Source organism: Oncorhynchus tshawytscha, linkage group LG10 (genome assembly GCF_018296145.1).
Source record: "Oncorhynchus tshawytscha isolate Ot180627B linkage group LG10, Otsh_v2.0, whole genome shotgun sequence".
Classification (NCBI taxonomy): domain Eukaryota; kingdom Metazoa; phylum Chordata; class Actinopteri; order Salmoniformes; family Salmonidae; genus Oncorhynchus; species Oncorhynchus tshawytscha.
The window spans coordinates 47,803,746-47,818,820 of NC_056438.1; the positions used below are offsets into that span (position 1 = coordinate 47,803,746).

At 46.5% G+C, this 15,075-nt stretch overlaps 1 protein-coding gene across 1 annotated transcript in view; it reads right to left on the reverse strand.

Annotated features, from left to right (window-relative positions):
* The window catches only part of si:ch211-106h4.4 (MAM and LDL-receptor class A domain-containing protein 1), a 36,783-nt gene that overhangs the window by 17,516 nt on the left and 4,192 nt on the right, over positions 1-15,075 (reverse strand). The window contains exons 9-32 of the mRNA XM_024435377.2: positions 14,879-15,003; positions 12,014-12,254; positions 11,651-11,919; positions 8,878-8,968; positions 8,553-8,693; positions 8,129-8,263; positions 7,672-7,799; positions 7,412-7,580; positions 7,044-7,163; positions 6,506-6,660; positions 5,926-6,021; positions 5,097-5,187; positions 4,689-4,811; positions 4,329-4,431; positions 4,006-4,156; positions 3,592-3,811; positions 3,143-3,266; positions 2,683-2,812; positions 2,518-2,596; positions 2,182-2,343; positions 1,878-2,003; positions 752-967; positions 364-483; positions 42-203 (exon numbers count right to left, since the gene is read on the reverse strand). Of these exons, the coding sequence (XP_024291145.1) occupies positions 42-203; positions 364-483; positions 752-967; positions 1,878-2,003; positions 2,182-2,343; positions 2,518-2,596; positions 2,683-2,812; positions 3,143-3,266; positions 3,592-3,811; positions 4,006-4,156; positions 4,329-4,431; positions 4,689-4,811; positions 5,097-5,187; positions 5,926-6,021; positions 6,506-6,660; positions 7,044-7,163; positions 7,412-7,580; positions 7,672-7,799; positions 8,129-8,263; positions 8,553-8,693; positions 8,878-8,968; positions 11,651-11,919; positions 12,014-12,254; positions 14,879-15,003 (3,477 nt within the window). The remainder of the gene's footprint in view (positions 1-41; positions 204-363; positions 484-751; positions 968-1,877; positions 2,004-2,181; positions 2,344-2,517; positions 2,597-2,682; positions 2,813-3,142; positions 3,267-3,591; positions 3,812-4,005; positions 4,157-4,328; positions 4,432-4,688; positions 4,812-5,096; positions 5,188-5,925; positions 6,022-6,505; positions 6,661-7,043; positions 7,164-7,411; positions 7,581-7,671; positions 7,800-8,128; positions 8,264-8,552; positions 8,694-8,877; positions 8,969-11,650; positions 11,920-12,013; positions 12,255-14,878; positions 15,004-15,075) is intronic.

A 15,075-nucleotide genomic window follows, 5' to 3' on the forward strand; every position in this document is an offset into this window, starting at 1 on the left:
ACACACTATAATCTGTCTCGAAGTGCACCGAGTGGACCTACCTGCTCCGTTGTTTTTGGTGTGGTCCCTCGGCGGCCCGTGTTGAGGCCAGGCGCTCTCTCCCTTCTGGAAGGTCCAGTCAGCCCCGGGGGTGTCCACCTCACTCTCCTCCCAGGAGCACAGGCCCTGCTCAAAGCTGCAGTGCCCTTCGTAACCCTGCTTCTCTGGATACACGCGGACAGAGGAAAGGGGACACTCAGGATACAACCAACCCGATTAGAGCGCTTTGTTATTATTATGTGACCTGGCCAGGAAAAACTCCAGGTCCTTGTTAAAAGTGTGAACCAAGGTTTTCCTGCGTACAAAACGGTCCTTCTCACTCACCACAGTCGGCCTCGTCAGTCCCATCCCCACAGTCGTCGGTGTAGTCACACACTCGGCTCTGCGCCACACACACACGGTTAGAGCAGGTGAACACTCCAGCTGGACAGGAGTCCTGGGGCTCTGAGGGGGAGCGAAAACAGAGTTCAGCAAAGACTCACTCAACCTGCTGTAAAATCAGCACTGGAGCAAAGTGAGATTCAATCTATGTACTGTAGCTCCTATAATAGACAGGTAGTACTATGCTATGTTTTGCTATACTATATTCCCCTAAATGCAATTGACCACTTAGGATATTGCCATTGTATTTTACAGTGTAATAGTTTCCCTTCCTCTGCAACACAAGTACCACAACCCCTGTCTACAGTCACATTGTGTGTTTGCTGCTCACCAGGCAGACTACAGTTGAGGAAGAGGATGTCGTCGATGGCGATGTCCCCTAGCTGACTGAAGGTCCTGGTCGCCTGGAAGAACAGGGTGAACACATGGGGGGTACGACCCACGATCACCTCCCCCCGACGCCACGCGTCCCCCTGGTCCCCGGACCGCCACCACAGAGGAGTGGTCCCGGAACCCTCCTGAAGATGCACACGGAGTTCCCCTACACCTACATCAAGGCAAGCACACACACAATGCACACACCCCTAAACACTACGACGGCCCATACCAAGCACACACACAATGCACACACCCCTAAACACTACGACGGCCCATACCACTACGACGGCCTATAACACTACGACGGCCCATACCAAAAATGTAAACATAAGCAGACCAAACTCTTTGGTCCTTTAAAAACCTGCTGTATGTAAAACATTGTGTGCTATAGCTTGGAAAATAAATAAAATGTGACTCTGGATGACAACATAATGATGTTTGTTTCCAACATCAGGTCTGTTTTCCTAAAGAAGTTAAATCCGCTTTGTGTTTTGTTTCCTTGCCACGATACTAACGAGTATCACGATACTGGTATCATCCCGGCCCTTATAAACACGCATAAACGCAAAACGTGCACATACAGGTAAAAAGTATATTGAAATAAGGTGCTTCCACACAGGTGTAGCTCCTGAGCTAATTAAGCAATTAACAGCCCATCAAGCTGGGCAGGCCATTATTTTGGCCACCGTGGCTATGTTCCTATAGGACGACAATGCTCCCCATCCACGGAGCACGAGTGGTCCCTGAATGGTTTGATGAGCATGAAAACGATGTCAATCCTACGCCATGGCCGTCTCAGTCACCAGAGCTCAACCCAGTTGAACCCTTAAGGGAGATCCTGGAGCGCCGCCTGAGACACCGTTTTCCACCACCAACAACAAAACACCAAAGGATGAAATGTATATGGAGTTCCAGACACTTGTAGAATCTATAACAATGTATGGAAGCTGTTCTGGTTGGCTCGCGGTGAACACTTTATGTTGGCGTTCCCTTTATTTGGGCAGTTACCCGTACGTGCCAACACGCACAAACACACAGCACATGTTACGCACGCGTGCAGATGTGTTGGAGCATCTTACCGGTTCCATACATGTGGTAGTAGAACTCCAGCAAGCACACAGCACTGGCCTGCTTCATGGTGGGACTCTGCAGCGCTGCAAAGCTGTTCACATCCCCACGGCTAGACTCCACCGCCATGTACCAGCCTGGAGGAATACAGGGCAAACAGAGGGGAGTTCAAGTAGAACTACAAGGGTGGTGTGTGTCTTAAATGTATGTATGTATGTATGTATGTATGTATGTATGTATGTATGTATGTATGTATGTATGTATGTATGTATGTATGTATGTATGTATGTATGTATGTGTGTGTGTGTGTCTTACCCAGCTCAGTGCCCAGGGTGTGGTCTAGTGACGGGCCAGTGTTTTCCGTGGTAGTGCCATTCCTGCCCCGCTGCCAGGTAAACTGGCCCACACTGACATCCGCCCAATCACAGGTGCCGTTCTCAAAGGAGCACCCCACAAAGTCGCCGCTGGTCCCATTGTCTGTCGGGACAGGTGAACGTGGGATGGAAGGACATGGAATAGGGTATGGGGGGACCGAAACAGGTGTAGGGGACAAGGGCCGACAGAGGACAGGGACAGTTAGCCTTGCTGTTTTGATTTTCCCATAACCAGTCTACTATAGCTATAAAGCCTTCCACATGGTTTGTAATGTACCTGGACAAAGCCCTGGCGTTACAATGATGTCATCAACAGCAATAAATCCACGGTCTCCAGATTCTGCGTCTATCAGCACCTAGACAGACAGGGGTTAGAAAGTACACTCAGATGAGCAGGACCAGTGTGTGAGCTGCTTACAAAGCGTTAAACCAGTCACTGTACCTGGAATGGGCCGGACTTCTCCACAGAGCCAGAAAAACGGGTCCAGTTGGATCCCCCAGACTGGGTCTCAAACAGTAACTCTTGTTTTGTTGGACCAGAGCGCTCAAACACGCGCAGGGCCCCAGACTCACTGCACAATAAGGAACACATAAAGGGGGGGCCGATAATTATTCTATTAGAGAAATGTTGACTCCTACCACACTTTACCAATATAGAGCCTGCTATCCCAATAGTAGTAGTTCATATACAGGTCATTACAATAGTAATGTTCCATACGGTGGCAGGTAGCCTAGTGGTTAAGAGTGTTGAGCCGACTAGATGAAGAAAAAACATCTGTTGATGTGCCCTCGAGCAAGGCACTTAACCTTAAACTGTCATATGTGGTTTTAATGTACCGGTCACCACACAAAATAACTTCCCCTCTAAGAAAAGTCAAGTCCCAGTAAGTCTAGGCTCTGACCTGCCATTCATGTGGTACCAGATGGTAAGGCAGGTGGCTTCAGTCTGAGACTGGATCCACTCGGAGACCACCACGGCCCGACTGCTCTGGTTCTGTGGCAGGGCCGGGCTCAGCAAAAACCTCCCTGTTAGGAGAACAGATCACAATATAGGTATACATCAGTCATCATCATAAGGCAGCAACTATCATTTCAGCTTGAGTATCTGATGCACAGGAAAATGGGCTTTGATGTCTGGCTGCACCACATTAAGCTACTAAAACGATGTGTGTACAATCTCCGTGTTTATTTACCGTTATTTTACTAGGTAAGTTGACTGAGAGCATCTTCTCTTTCACAGGTCTAATTGGAAGGGAATCCTATTCTAGCATGATTTTCAACTAGTTGACCTGGATCGATCGACGTGTTTCTCTTTGTAACTGCCTGCGGTGCCTGTGGTCCAAGCTCTCACCCTCTGGTGTCTGACTGGTGTGGTCAGTGTTTGGGCCATGGAAGCGTCCGTCTGCCTGTACCCAGTCGTGTCCGCCTGTCCGGGCCTCGTTGACCCAGGTACACTGGCCAGACTCAAAGTCACAGCTGCCCGTGGGAGTACAGGCTCCTTCCCTCATAGACACATCATCAATCTGCACCGTCGAATCAGAGCCCGGCGCGTGCTCTGCTCTGAAAACCACCTGAGAGTGTGTGCGGTGTGTGGGGTGAGGGGATGGGAGGTTTGTGGGCGTGTGAAGTCAGAAGAAAGTGGAAAGATATCCATCAGTCACTCGCCATTCCACTTTCCAATGAGGATACCTGGTCATAGGAATGGCTGGTATCACAGCCAATTAGAATGCGTACAGTGTTGCGGTAGCTAGCTAGCGGAGCTAACCTTAAAGGTGTTAGGGGCGGACACAGTGAGTTCTGCCACCTCCCAGCCTGTAGAGGGAGCTCCAGAACGCTGCCACAGAGCCAGGCCCTGCTCCTCGCTCCTCAGGACATGCACTGACAGACGGTCAGTGGAGCCAGCAGGCAGCCAGTACCTAGAGGCGAGGAGTGAGAGATCAGGGCAGAGGTGAAATGAGAAGATTGTGGGGTGAGGTTTTTAGTAGGAGAGTGAGGTGAGAAACGAGGCTAAGGGGTGAGAGGGGAAAAGAAAGGTGAGGAGATGTGAGTTGGGAGGAGAGTGAGGTAACAGCGAGGGACTGAACTCACCAGAAACGAACACACATCCCTGTGGTAGAGCTGAGCTCTGAAGAAAGCAACTGAGCCACCTCGATCTCCTCGGAGTTCCGTTTCAACACAGTCAGATAGAAACCTACAGGACACAGACAAATCAATAATTGCCATTATAATAGATTGGATTTACGCAGCACTTTAACAGGTGCTCAAATACCGCTTTTGCACCAGCTAAATTCTCAGCCAAACAATGCCATGAATGACTACTGTTTGACCTGCTTCCTGACGGCCAGGTGGGACTTCCTGGTTAGATAAGGTTCAACAAAAAAATATGTATCCCTTCCTTTTCTACCACCCTTCCCAAACACAAGGATATTGGGCCATAATAGCACTCACCGTTCTCAGTTCTGTAGGTGTGGTCCAGTCGGTCCTTCCTGCCTCTCAAACGGCCCCAGCGCCCCTTGTGACTCATGTCTACCTCAAAGTCACACCAGGAGTCTACCTCAAATCCACACGGATCTGTATGAAGCAAACACTTATTACCCTGATACTTCCCCATCCTCTCGCGATTTAGAATATCCTCATAATCTCAAATCAGTGAGGAAATATATTGCCTACATGATGTGTTTGATATGGTGTAACCCCACAGAATGAAATGGAACTCTAGTAAGTGATATGATCGATATAGGTTATACTATGTGCATTAGTGGCAATATAATAACAACAATTATATACACTTTCAGTGTTAAAAAAATGCTTCACAGGGCAGTGTGTTTATAGAGCCATTATGAACGCATCTCTTACGTTGATCTTTGCAGGCCCCTTCCTTGACTGTGACATCATCGATGGCTATAAACCCACTGCCAGAGGTATTCCTGCTTCCAGAGAACTGAACCTAGACCACAGACCATACATGCGCATTTATTATGGATCTCCATTAGCCAAGGCAGCATCTACTCTTCCTGGGGTCCAGCAAAATGAAGGCAGTTTATACAATTTTCAAAACATTACAATACATTCACAGATTTCACAACACACTGTGTGCCCTCGGGCCCCTACTCCACCACTACCACATATCTACAGTACTAAATCCATGTGCACGTGTGTGTGTATGTTATCGTGTGTGTGTGTGTACATGCATGTGTCTGTGCCTATGTTTGTGTTACTTCACAGTCACCGATGTTCAAGAAGGTGTATTTTTATCTGTTTAAAAATATATATAATTCACTGCTTGCATCAGTTACTTGATGTGGAATAGAGTTCCATGTAGTCATGGCTCTATGTAGGACTGTGTGCCTCCCATAGCCTGTTCTGGACTTGGGGACTGTGAAGAGACCTCTGGTGGCATGTCTTGTGGGTTATGCACGGGTGTCCGTGCATAAGTAGCCAGTAGTTCAAACAGACAGCTCGGTGCATTCAACATGTCAATGTGCACGTGTGTGTACCATCAGGTAAACCTCTCACATGTACAAGTAGTGATGAAGTCAATATCTTCCTCCACTTTGAACCAGGAGAGATTGACATGCATATTATTAATATTAGCTATCCGTGTACATCCGAGGGCCAGCCATGCTGCTCTGTTCTGAGCACTCATTACCACTGTGTATGTGTGTGTGTGTGTGTGCGCGCATACCTCCTGTGTGTCTACTATGCCGAGTTGAACCTGTGCATTCATCCACTCTGAATCCTGGCTGCCTTGGCGAGTCCACACCACAGTTCTTGATGTTTTCTACCATGAAGAGAATGATTATAGTTCCATGTAATACTAAATGTTACAGTACTCTTATAGGTGACGCATTGAAAAAAACAGAACTATTAGTTGAGAAGGTAGTTATGTGCAAGTTAGAGGACAATAACATAAAAGCTTGGTGATGAAAGGCACTTGTTCAACCGTCAGTTCAACCAACGGTAGAAGGCTGTTACTCTAAACCCCCTCACCACTAATACATATATTGACAATGATTTGGGCAATTGCAGTCATCAGGGAATTCTGTATGTTTATTATAACGTAACTAAGGCCCAGAGTTGTAAAACTCCTTATAAAACATCTGTGTAAAAAAATATACGGCCAGGACAGGAGATTAAGCCTAGTCCCGGATTAAAAAACAAGCTCAATTTGGATTCTGAATTGAAAGTACTTCTCAGTCCAAGACCCGGTTGAGTCTGTGTCTGGGAAAGCAGCCCATACGGTAGTAGCTGTCTACTGTACATACCGTCTGCACTAAGAGGTCCAGGGTGGACACAGATGGTCCCAACATGTAATACCAGAAGCCAACGCAGAGGTCCGTGGTTTGGAACGTAAGAGGAACAGAGACGACCGCGGTCTCACCGTCCACGCTACCAGACATATTCACCATCAGGTAAAACCCTGTCACACACACAGGACACAAAGCAGCCATTTTTTAAACGACAGTCTTCGCCACTTTGAGTGAAACTTGTGGCAGATGCACAAGGCGACATGACCCCCTCCTTTGGACCATCTGGCTAAATATGTAGGAGACGGTGCCAGACGCATGACGGAACCAACCCTATGAACTATGCCTATGTAACGTGTAACCAGTATATAAAGAGATCTAACGGGACTGCCCCGTGGGGGAAGCTCACTTCAGACCGGTACTTTATGCATCCAAGTTTGACAGTGACCTCTCCAGCATGCTGATAATAAACAATGATTGATTTAAAAATTGATTTGGAATGTCCCTGTGTAAAATGTCCATGACAGTAGCTAGCTCTTCAGGTCCAGAACAGTACCTTTGTCATTTCCGACCGTGTGGTCATACAGCGGTCCATTCCATGGCTGGTCCACCTGCAGGCCTTGGGAGTGGACCCAGTCGAAGGCGTCGTCGGTCTCCTGGACACAGTTACACAGGCCTGATGGGGAAAGACAGGAACATTTTCATCTCATGTAGTTTTCCCATCTTCTCTGTTACAGGCGTATGTTATTGCTTCCTTCACAGTGCTCCTTTATGAAGCTGAACCCTCCCCGCAACTCATTCTTAATGCCAATCAGACCTAAGTAAATCTTTCCAGGAGACTTCAGGCTAAACTAGGAGGGGTTGGCAAACAGATCTGGGACCAGGTTGATGTATTTCCTAGTAAGCCTCTTCCCTGTGCCTCACCATGTTCAAAGGTGCAGTCCATAGGAGTGGCTGGAGGGGTGGTGGGTACTGTGGTGGGGGCTGAAGTGGTTGGGATCAGCTCTCCACAGCTCAGGTTCATCCTAACGTGGATGTCATCCAGGGCTATGCCTCCGTCTTCCATGCCGGGGCGCCTGGTAGAAAATATGATCTGCAACAAAACACATGGTCCAACAATGTCTACTTGAATGCTCACTGGTACATTGGTTGACCGCTGTCTGATTGGTTGACCGTTGTCTGACCTGGTGTGGTCCTGTAGCGTTGTAGTCCACCATGGCCTGATACCAGATTGGGTCGAGTTGACCAAATCTGCTCCATATCGAACGTAGAACACCTGTCTCGTTTACATAGACTGTCAGCTCCATCTGGTCTGGGGAGGGAAGCAAACACTAAATGCACACTTTTTTTTGGTATGTATGACACCAGTAGGCCCTATAGTGGCATGGTATTACACGCACATGAGGCTGCTGTGGGGAGGACAACTCATAATAATGGCCGGAACGGAGCAAATGGAATGGCATCAAACACCTGGAAACCATGTTGGATGTATTTGACACCATTCCACTGACTTCACTCCAGCCATTACCACGAGCCCAATTAAGGTGCCGCCAACCTCCTGTGCGTGCAAGATCGGTTTATTGTTTTGCATTATATCCTTCAGCATTTACAGCCATATCAGAGCCAGTTTAGGCTACTTACCCATGGTTCCCCACATGTCCATGAAGTACCAGAACTCTATACATGCATTCTCTACCGCCTCCATAGGTTCACTCTGCAGCTGGGTAATCTCCAGTCCAGAGGAAAATACACCTGTCGAGAAGATGATGTAGTGTCCTGGAGAGGAGAGCCACAACAAACACAAGTAAAGCCATTTTCTTTAGACAACGAAAACCACAGCGGGAAACGCTGTGCCCTGGGTATAAACTTCAGCAGGCTAACGCTGTCTTGTGGCACAGGGCCGACCAGGGCTCAAACCCAATTGGTCACACAGGCTTGAGGACTTGTTAAAAGCTCCCCAAGCCTAAAGTTGAGCTAAGACTTTAGCTCAGCGGTCAAATACGATCTTGTGGCACAGACAGAATTGACCTAGGATCAAACCCCTTCAGTCACACCGTCAGCCTACCCTGGCCAGAGTTGGTGGTGTGGTCCACTGTTGGAGAGAAGCGTCCTCCACTGGACCCTGACCACCATTCCCAGTCCACTCCTGACGCAGCTGGGGGACTGTTCAGCCAGCCACAGTAGTCCATCTCAAAGTCACAGAACCCTGCAGAACACACACACACACACTGAAGGACTTACGTGCACACACATATGGATGGAAGCATGCACGAACTCAAGAACACACACATAGTAAAAATAGCTTTCAGAGCCTTTCTGGTTTCTCTGTGTATTTTTTAGTTTTTTTTACATTAACATCCCACTGGTCATCGATTCATTGACACACTCACCTTGTGGTGGACACGGCCCATTAACAAGGGTGAGGTCATCAATGGCAATGTCCCCCTCCCGGCCATCCCCGGCCACAGCCTCAAAGATGACCTGTCAATCAGGAAACACATTGCTGTAATCTTAGTGAGTCTATCTATGAACGGTCTGTGTTTGATTGTACGACAATACGTACAGGGTCCATGCTTCATAAGTGTAAATTAGTGGGAAAGTAGATTACAGGGTACAGTAAACAGTGGTCCTCAGCTGAAGGTTTCCTCAGCTGAATTCCAGAGTAGAAGTCATACTATATCTAGGGTTTGTCTGAAATGGCACTCTATTCCCTATATAGTGCACCACTGTAGGGCTCTGGTCAAAAGTAGTGCACTATTTAGGGAATAGGGTGCCAATAGGATGCCTAGATATCACCCCGTACTCTCATTCTGACTCTCTGTGTGTGCTAGTACACACCTTTAGTGGTCTACTGAAGGGTTGAAGTGCACAACCTGACTGCAGATTGCACGTCAGCACTCACCAGACTGTTTGCACAAAACGCATCTGATTATGTTGAGGGTATATTTCCGTTTTTTCAGATTATCCAAAGATTATATATCGCAGACCATGGCGGACTTTGTGACAAACTCAACCATGTACGTGCCAGCTGTTTTATCTCCAGCGCAGAAAAGCAAGACTCCTCTTTTCTTTATCTTTTCATTGGAAGATGATTTATGACGCTCAATCAGATGTTTAATGGTTCACATGTGATAAAACACTATCGGTGTGGATCTACTTCTAGTGTTAATTCATGTATGACCAAAATGTGTGTTTAGCTTTCACATGCAAACACCACAGTTGGGGTCAATGCGATTTCAATTCAGTTGTGAAGTAAGTCAGTGTTGGGGCAGATTACTTTTAACATGAAAAAATAAAGTAATCAGTAACGTAACCGATTACTTTTGGATTACTTTCGATTCTAACACCCCGGGCATATTTTAACTGCAACTAAAATATAGTAACATGACTATTTCTAATTTGGGGACTGGTGTGAAAGCATACAAATGCTATAATTCACATTATATTTGATATTGTGAGACCATCCACAGGGCTCAAAAGAAACTTTTTTCCTAACGTATTCATTTGGCGGCACAAGCCAACAAATCTGGCCATGCGGGGTCAGGCAATAGAACACATGAGTAGTCTAATGATCTTATCTTAAACCCACTCAAATGACTTAAGTCTAATAGACTACTAAAATGGTATGATTCAATAAATCAATTGTTTAAATGAATTAGCATGTCCGAGCAGGAATATGCATGATTCAAGATGCTGTGGTGCATAGCCTTAACCACGGATTATCATAACATTTGGGTTGGACAATAGGTTCGATAGTTCATGGTTTGAAATGTTGCTCAATTAGAAAGCATTTTCTTCCCCGCTACTCAGAGACAGAGTGAAAGTGAACTGTAAATACACTACAAAGCAGCAACTCTATGGAGTCCAGACAACTTTCTGATTGACCAGGCCTGTGGTAAACGGTTTGGTAGCCTTACCTATCGATTCAATCAATTGGAACACAAAAGAAGCCACGCACCCTTGACGGGCGATCAGCAGGACAATAGAATCTTGCCGAGCTGAGGGCATGTGAGAAGTCTTGAGGGTGCACAAAATGACAGCAGTGCTGACGAAGTGTTATCAAATGTTCCTATTCATATTGGATGAAGAAATCCTATTTAAACATTTTAAAAATTATACCTTTATTTAACTAGGCAAATCAGTTAAGAACAAATTCTTATTTTCAATGATGGCCTAGGAACAGTGGGTTAACTGTCTGTTCGGGGGCAGAACGACAGATTTGTACCTTGTCAGCTCAGGGGTTTGAACTTGCAACCTTCCGGTTACTAGTCCAACGCTCTAACCACTAGGCTACCCTGCCGCCCCAATGTCATTAGCTGTTTAAGAAAATAACTGTAATCCTGATTAAACATGTTTTTAAGTCGTCCGGGCTGATTACAGTTACCTCATTTTTGTAATTTGATTACTTAATCTCCATTACAAATAATCCATAGGAGCAGCAGTAGTAGTAGTAGCAGTAATAATAGTAGCAGTAGTAGCAGCAGCAGTAGTAGTAGTAGCACCAGTAGTAGTAGTAATAGTGGTAGTAGTGGTAGCAGTAGCAGCATCAGCAGTTGTTGCAGTAGTAGCATTAGTAATAGTAATAGTAGTGGTAGAAGACGCAGAAGCAGCAGTAGTAGTAAGAGTAATAGAAGTAGAAATAGTAGTAGTAGCACCAGTAGTAGTAGCAGCACCAGTAGTAGTATCAGCACCAGTAGTAGTAGTAGCAGCAGCAGTAGTAGTAGCAGCATCAGTAGTGGCAGCATCAGTAGTAGCACCAGTAGTAGTAGTGCCAGTAGGAGGAGTACCAGTAGGAGCAGCATCAGTAGTAGCACCAGTAGTATTAGTACCAGTAGGAGGAGTACCAGTAGTAGTAGCACCAGTAGGAGGAGTACCAGTAGTAGTAGCACCAGTAGTAGTAGCAGCAGTAGTAGCACCAGTAGTAGCACCAGTAGTAGTAGTAGTAGTAGTAGTAGTAGCAGTATTAGTACCAGTATTAGTAGCACCAGTAGTAGTAGCACCAGTAGTAGTAGCAGTAGTAGTAATAGTAATAGTAGTAGTAGCCCCAGTAGTAGCAGCACCAGTAGTAGTAGTAGTAGTAGCCCCAGTAGTAGTAGCAGCACCAGTAGTAGCAGCACCAGTAGCAGCAGCAGTAAAAGCAGTGCCAGTAGTGTCTGCATGTACCTGGTAAGGTATATCAGGGCTGAGGACCGTAGTTCGGCCGTGTCTCCAGCGATCTCCCTGGTCTCCAGTCCTGCTCCACAGTAGGGTCTGGGTCCTGGAGCCTGGGAAGGGCTGCAGATAGATGTTGAGCTCCCCTGAGGCCCTGCCCTCCATGTGGTACCAAAACATCCAGCACTCTCCACTGCGAGGGGTGGCATCGTTCACCCCCGTTATCATACGCCCCCTGCTACCCACGTGGTGGTTCCACAGCTGGGCACTCAGGTAGTATCCTGAGCAAAAACATACCATCATATACAGGATGAGTGTGTGTGTGTACACGAGTGCCTGCTTGTGTACGTGCGTGTGCGTGCGTGTCTCTCTCACCCAGTTCAGTACCCAGAGTGTGATCCAGCGCTGGGCTGGAGGTGTTGGCTCCCAGGGCCCCGGTGGTTCTGTTCCAGGTGAAGTCTCCAGACATCTCCACCTGCAGGCCACACAGGGACCCCTGGAAGGTGCACTCTCTCTCCGCCGGACAGGAGCCATTCACATTGCTGCTGCTGCTCACTACCATGTCGTCTATGACAATGCTACCTTGCTTACCACCCACCACAGCCTCCAATATGAACTGAAAAACACACGTTTTGTGGTCAAAATACATGACAATACATTGAAAAATACAGATGGTATATGGTCAAAATGTAGAGACGGCGCATTTGCCGTACCAGGCGGTGATACAGCCCGACAGGATGCTTTCAATGGTGCATTTTACGGAACGCTTGTCAAATAGATGCTGTAAATCTCCCTTAGTCTGTTAAAAAAAGGACTAAGTTGTTCTGATGAAAATACCAACGAGAGGGCAAGCGTATCATGAAGGACTATGGTTGCAAGCAGGACTAAGACAAAGAGGAAGAGGCAAAGCGAGAGGGCTCACTCTCACCAAAATCCATCCAGAATAAGACCAATGCGTTTCTGTGGGCTTAGTAATATGCAGGCCTAAACTTGATGCCTGTGATTCCTGCTTTTGGGACAACGACTCCCATTGTTAGGTTGGAGACATGAGCATCTCATCATTATACACAGATCTTTGACTAAGGTAACACCAACATCATCTTTTAGGGAGTGGAAATGAGGTGACCAATAATGGTTGCAATTGAGATCAGCTGTGCGGGTGAATTTAGCGCACACGGGTTTAACAAGACATCAACTGGCGATCATCTTGTGCCATCGGCGGTTGCAATAGACCCCTTTTTTAAAAATTATTTTACATTAAACTATAATCTGATCACAACCCGTTAGCCTATTCATTGCCACATAACGAAAGATGTGAAAACCAATAATAGGCTACTGTTTGTTTCCCTGGCTGAGTGGATGAGCTGATTTGGGCCCTCAGCTGATTGATTTGGGCCCTCAGCTGATTGATTTGGGCCTACTGTAGAACGATAAACTTTCCTCCAGTGCGGATGCTCGCCCACATTTTCTAGTTAGGCTACGTATCACTTGCAGAGGTGGGTAAAGTACTGAACATCTGTACTTTAGTAAAAGTAGATTGTAATTTACTCAATTAAGAAACTACTCAAGCAGCTCCTCCAGTAAGAGTAAACAAAGTATCCAGCCAGAAGTACTAGTTACACATTTAGTTTGGTCATTTTTTTACACCTTATGGTAAACTGTGACAGCAAACAAAAAAAGACAACTACTTAGTCTAACAGATTTGACATTCATTTATTATTTAACCCTGCCAGCAGCATCTTGCAGATGTCCTTCAGCACAGGTAGTCTTCAGTGGAGACTGACACCAGACACAAGTCCGTAGCCTGTCGTTTTTTTTCTGCCTAAATTGGTCATTACAGTCACGTCCCATCGCTGCAACTCCCGTACGGACTTGGGAGACGCGAAAGTCGAGAACCACAAAATAAATGACCCTGCCAAGCTGCACTGTTTCTTGACACACTGCTCACTTAACCTGGAAGCCAGCCGCGCCAATGTGTCAGGGGAAACACCGTGCAACCCGGCAGGCCAAAACCTCCACGAACCCGGGCGACGCTGGGCCAGTTGGCACTGCCTCCCGTCTACATCCGTTTTTGCCATATATATTCAATTACAGACACCTTAATGCAGACTTTTCAATTATACTATGTGAGCTAAACATTCAAATGAAAAAAATATGTAAAACAATTTCCCTTATAGTATTATTTTTTTGAGATTACTAATGATACTGTCCCGACTACAACAAAAAAGACTTTAATATGTGTAATTTTGTCCTTGAAAATGTTTAGTGAAATACTATTCATTACTGCATTAGTGGTGTGGGGGCTGTGCTTTGGCAAAGTGGGCGGGGTTATATCCTTCCTGTTTGGCCCTGTCCGGGGGTGTCCTCGGATGGGGCCACAGTGTCTCCTGACCCCTCCTGTCTCAGCCTCCAGTATTTATGCTGCAGTAGTTTATGTGTCGGGGGGGCTAGGGTCAGTTTGTTATATCTGGAGTATTTCTCCTGTCCTATTCGGTGTCCTGTGTGAATCTAAGTGCGCTCTCTCTAATTCTCTCTTTCTCTCTTTATTTCTCTCTCTCGGAGGACCTGAGCCCTAGGACCATGCTTCAGGGCTACCTGACATGATGACTCCTTGCTGTCCCCAGTCCACCTGGGCGTGCTGCTGCTCCAGTTTCAACTGTTCTGCCTTATTATTATTGGACCATGCTGGTCATTTATGAACATTTGAACATCTTGGCCATGTTCTGTTATAATCTCCACCCGGCACAGCCAGAAAAGGACTGGTCACCCCACATAGCCCCCACATAGCCTGGTTCCTCTCTAGGTTTCTTCCTAGGTTTTGGCCTTTCTAGGGAGTTTTTCCTAGCCACCGTGCTTCTACACCTGCATTGCTTGCTGTTTCGGCTTTTAGGCTGGGTTTCTGTACAGCACTTTGAGATATCAGCTGATGTACGAAGGGATATATAAATAAATTTGATTTGATCCAGGGTTTATATACATTACTGATTCAAACCCATGCCGACTCCGGCATACGTGAGCCGGGTCAGCGGCTGTAACCACTGGATCACACAGGCACTGAGGCAACCAATCATTTATTTGGCCTATTGTTTGCCTTGAACAATTTATTATAACAAAAAAATACATCTACCCATCTACAAATATGTCAATTTATTCTAAATATTAAACACCCATTCAAACCCTTCTGCTGCAGGATTATTTCTTCTCCTGCGACGAAAGGGGTCAAATTAAGATCCAACATACCTGTAGTGGGGTGTCAGTGGTGAAGGTAAGGTCTGTAAAGCGCCACTTGTTCCCCTGAGTCCCATGTCTCATCCACACAACAGTCTCTGGCTCTCTGGTTGACTTGGTGAGGAACCTCACGGAGCCTGGAGAAGAACCAGATAGGGGTCATGTCTGTTCAACTGTGACAATAGGCAGTAGGCACCATTTGGTCTGTT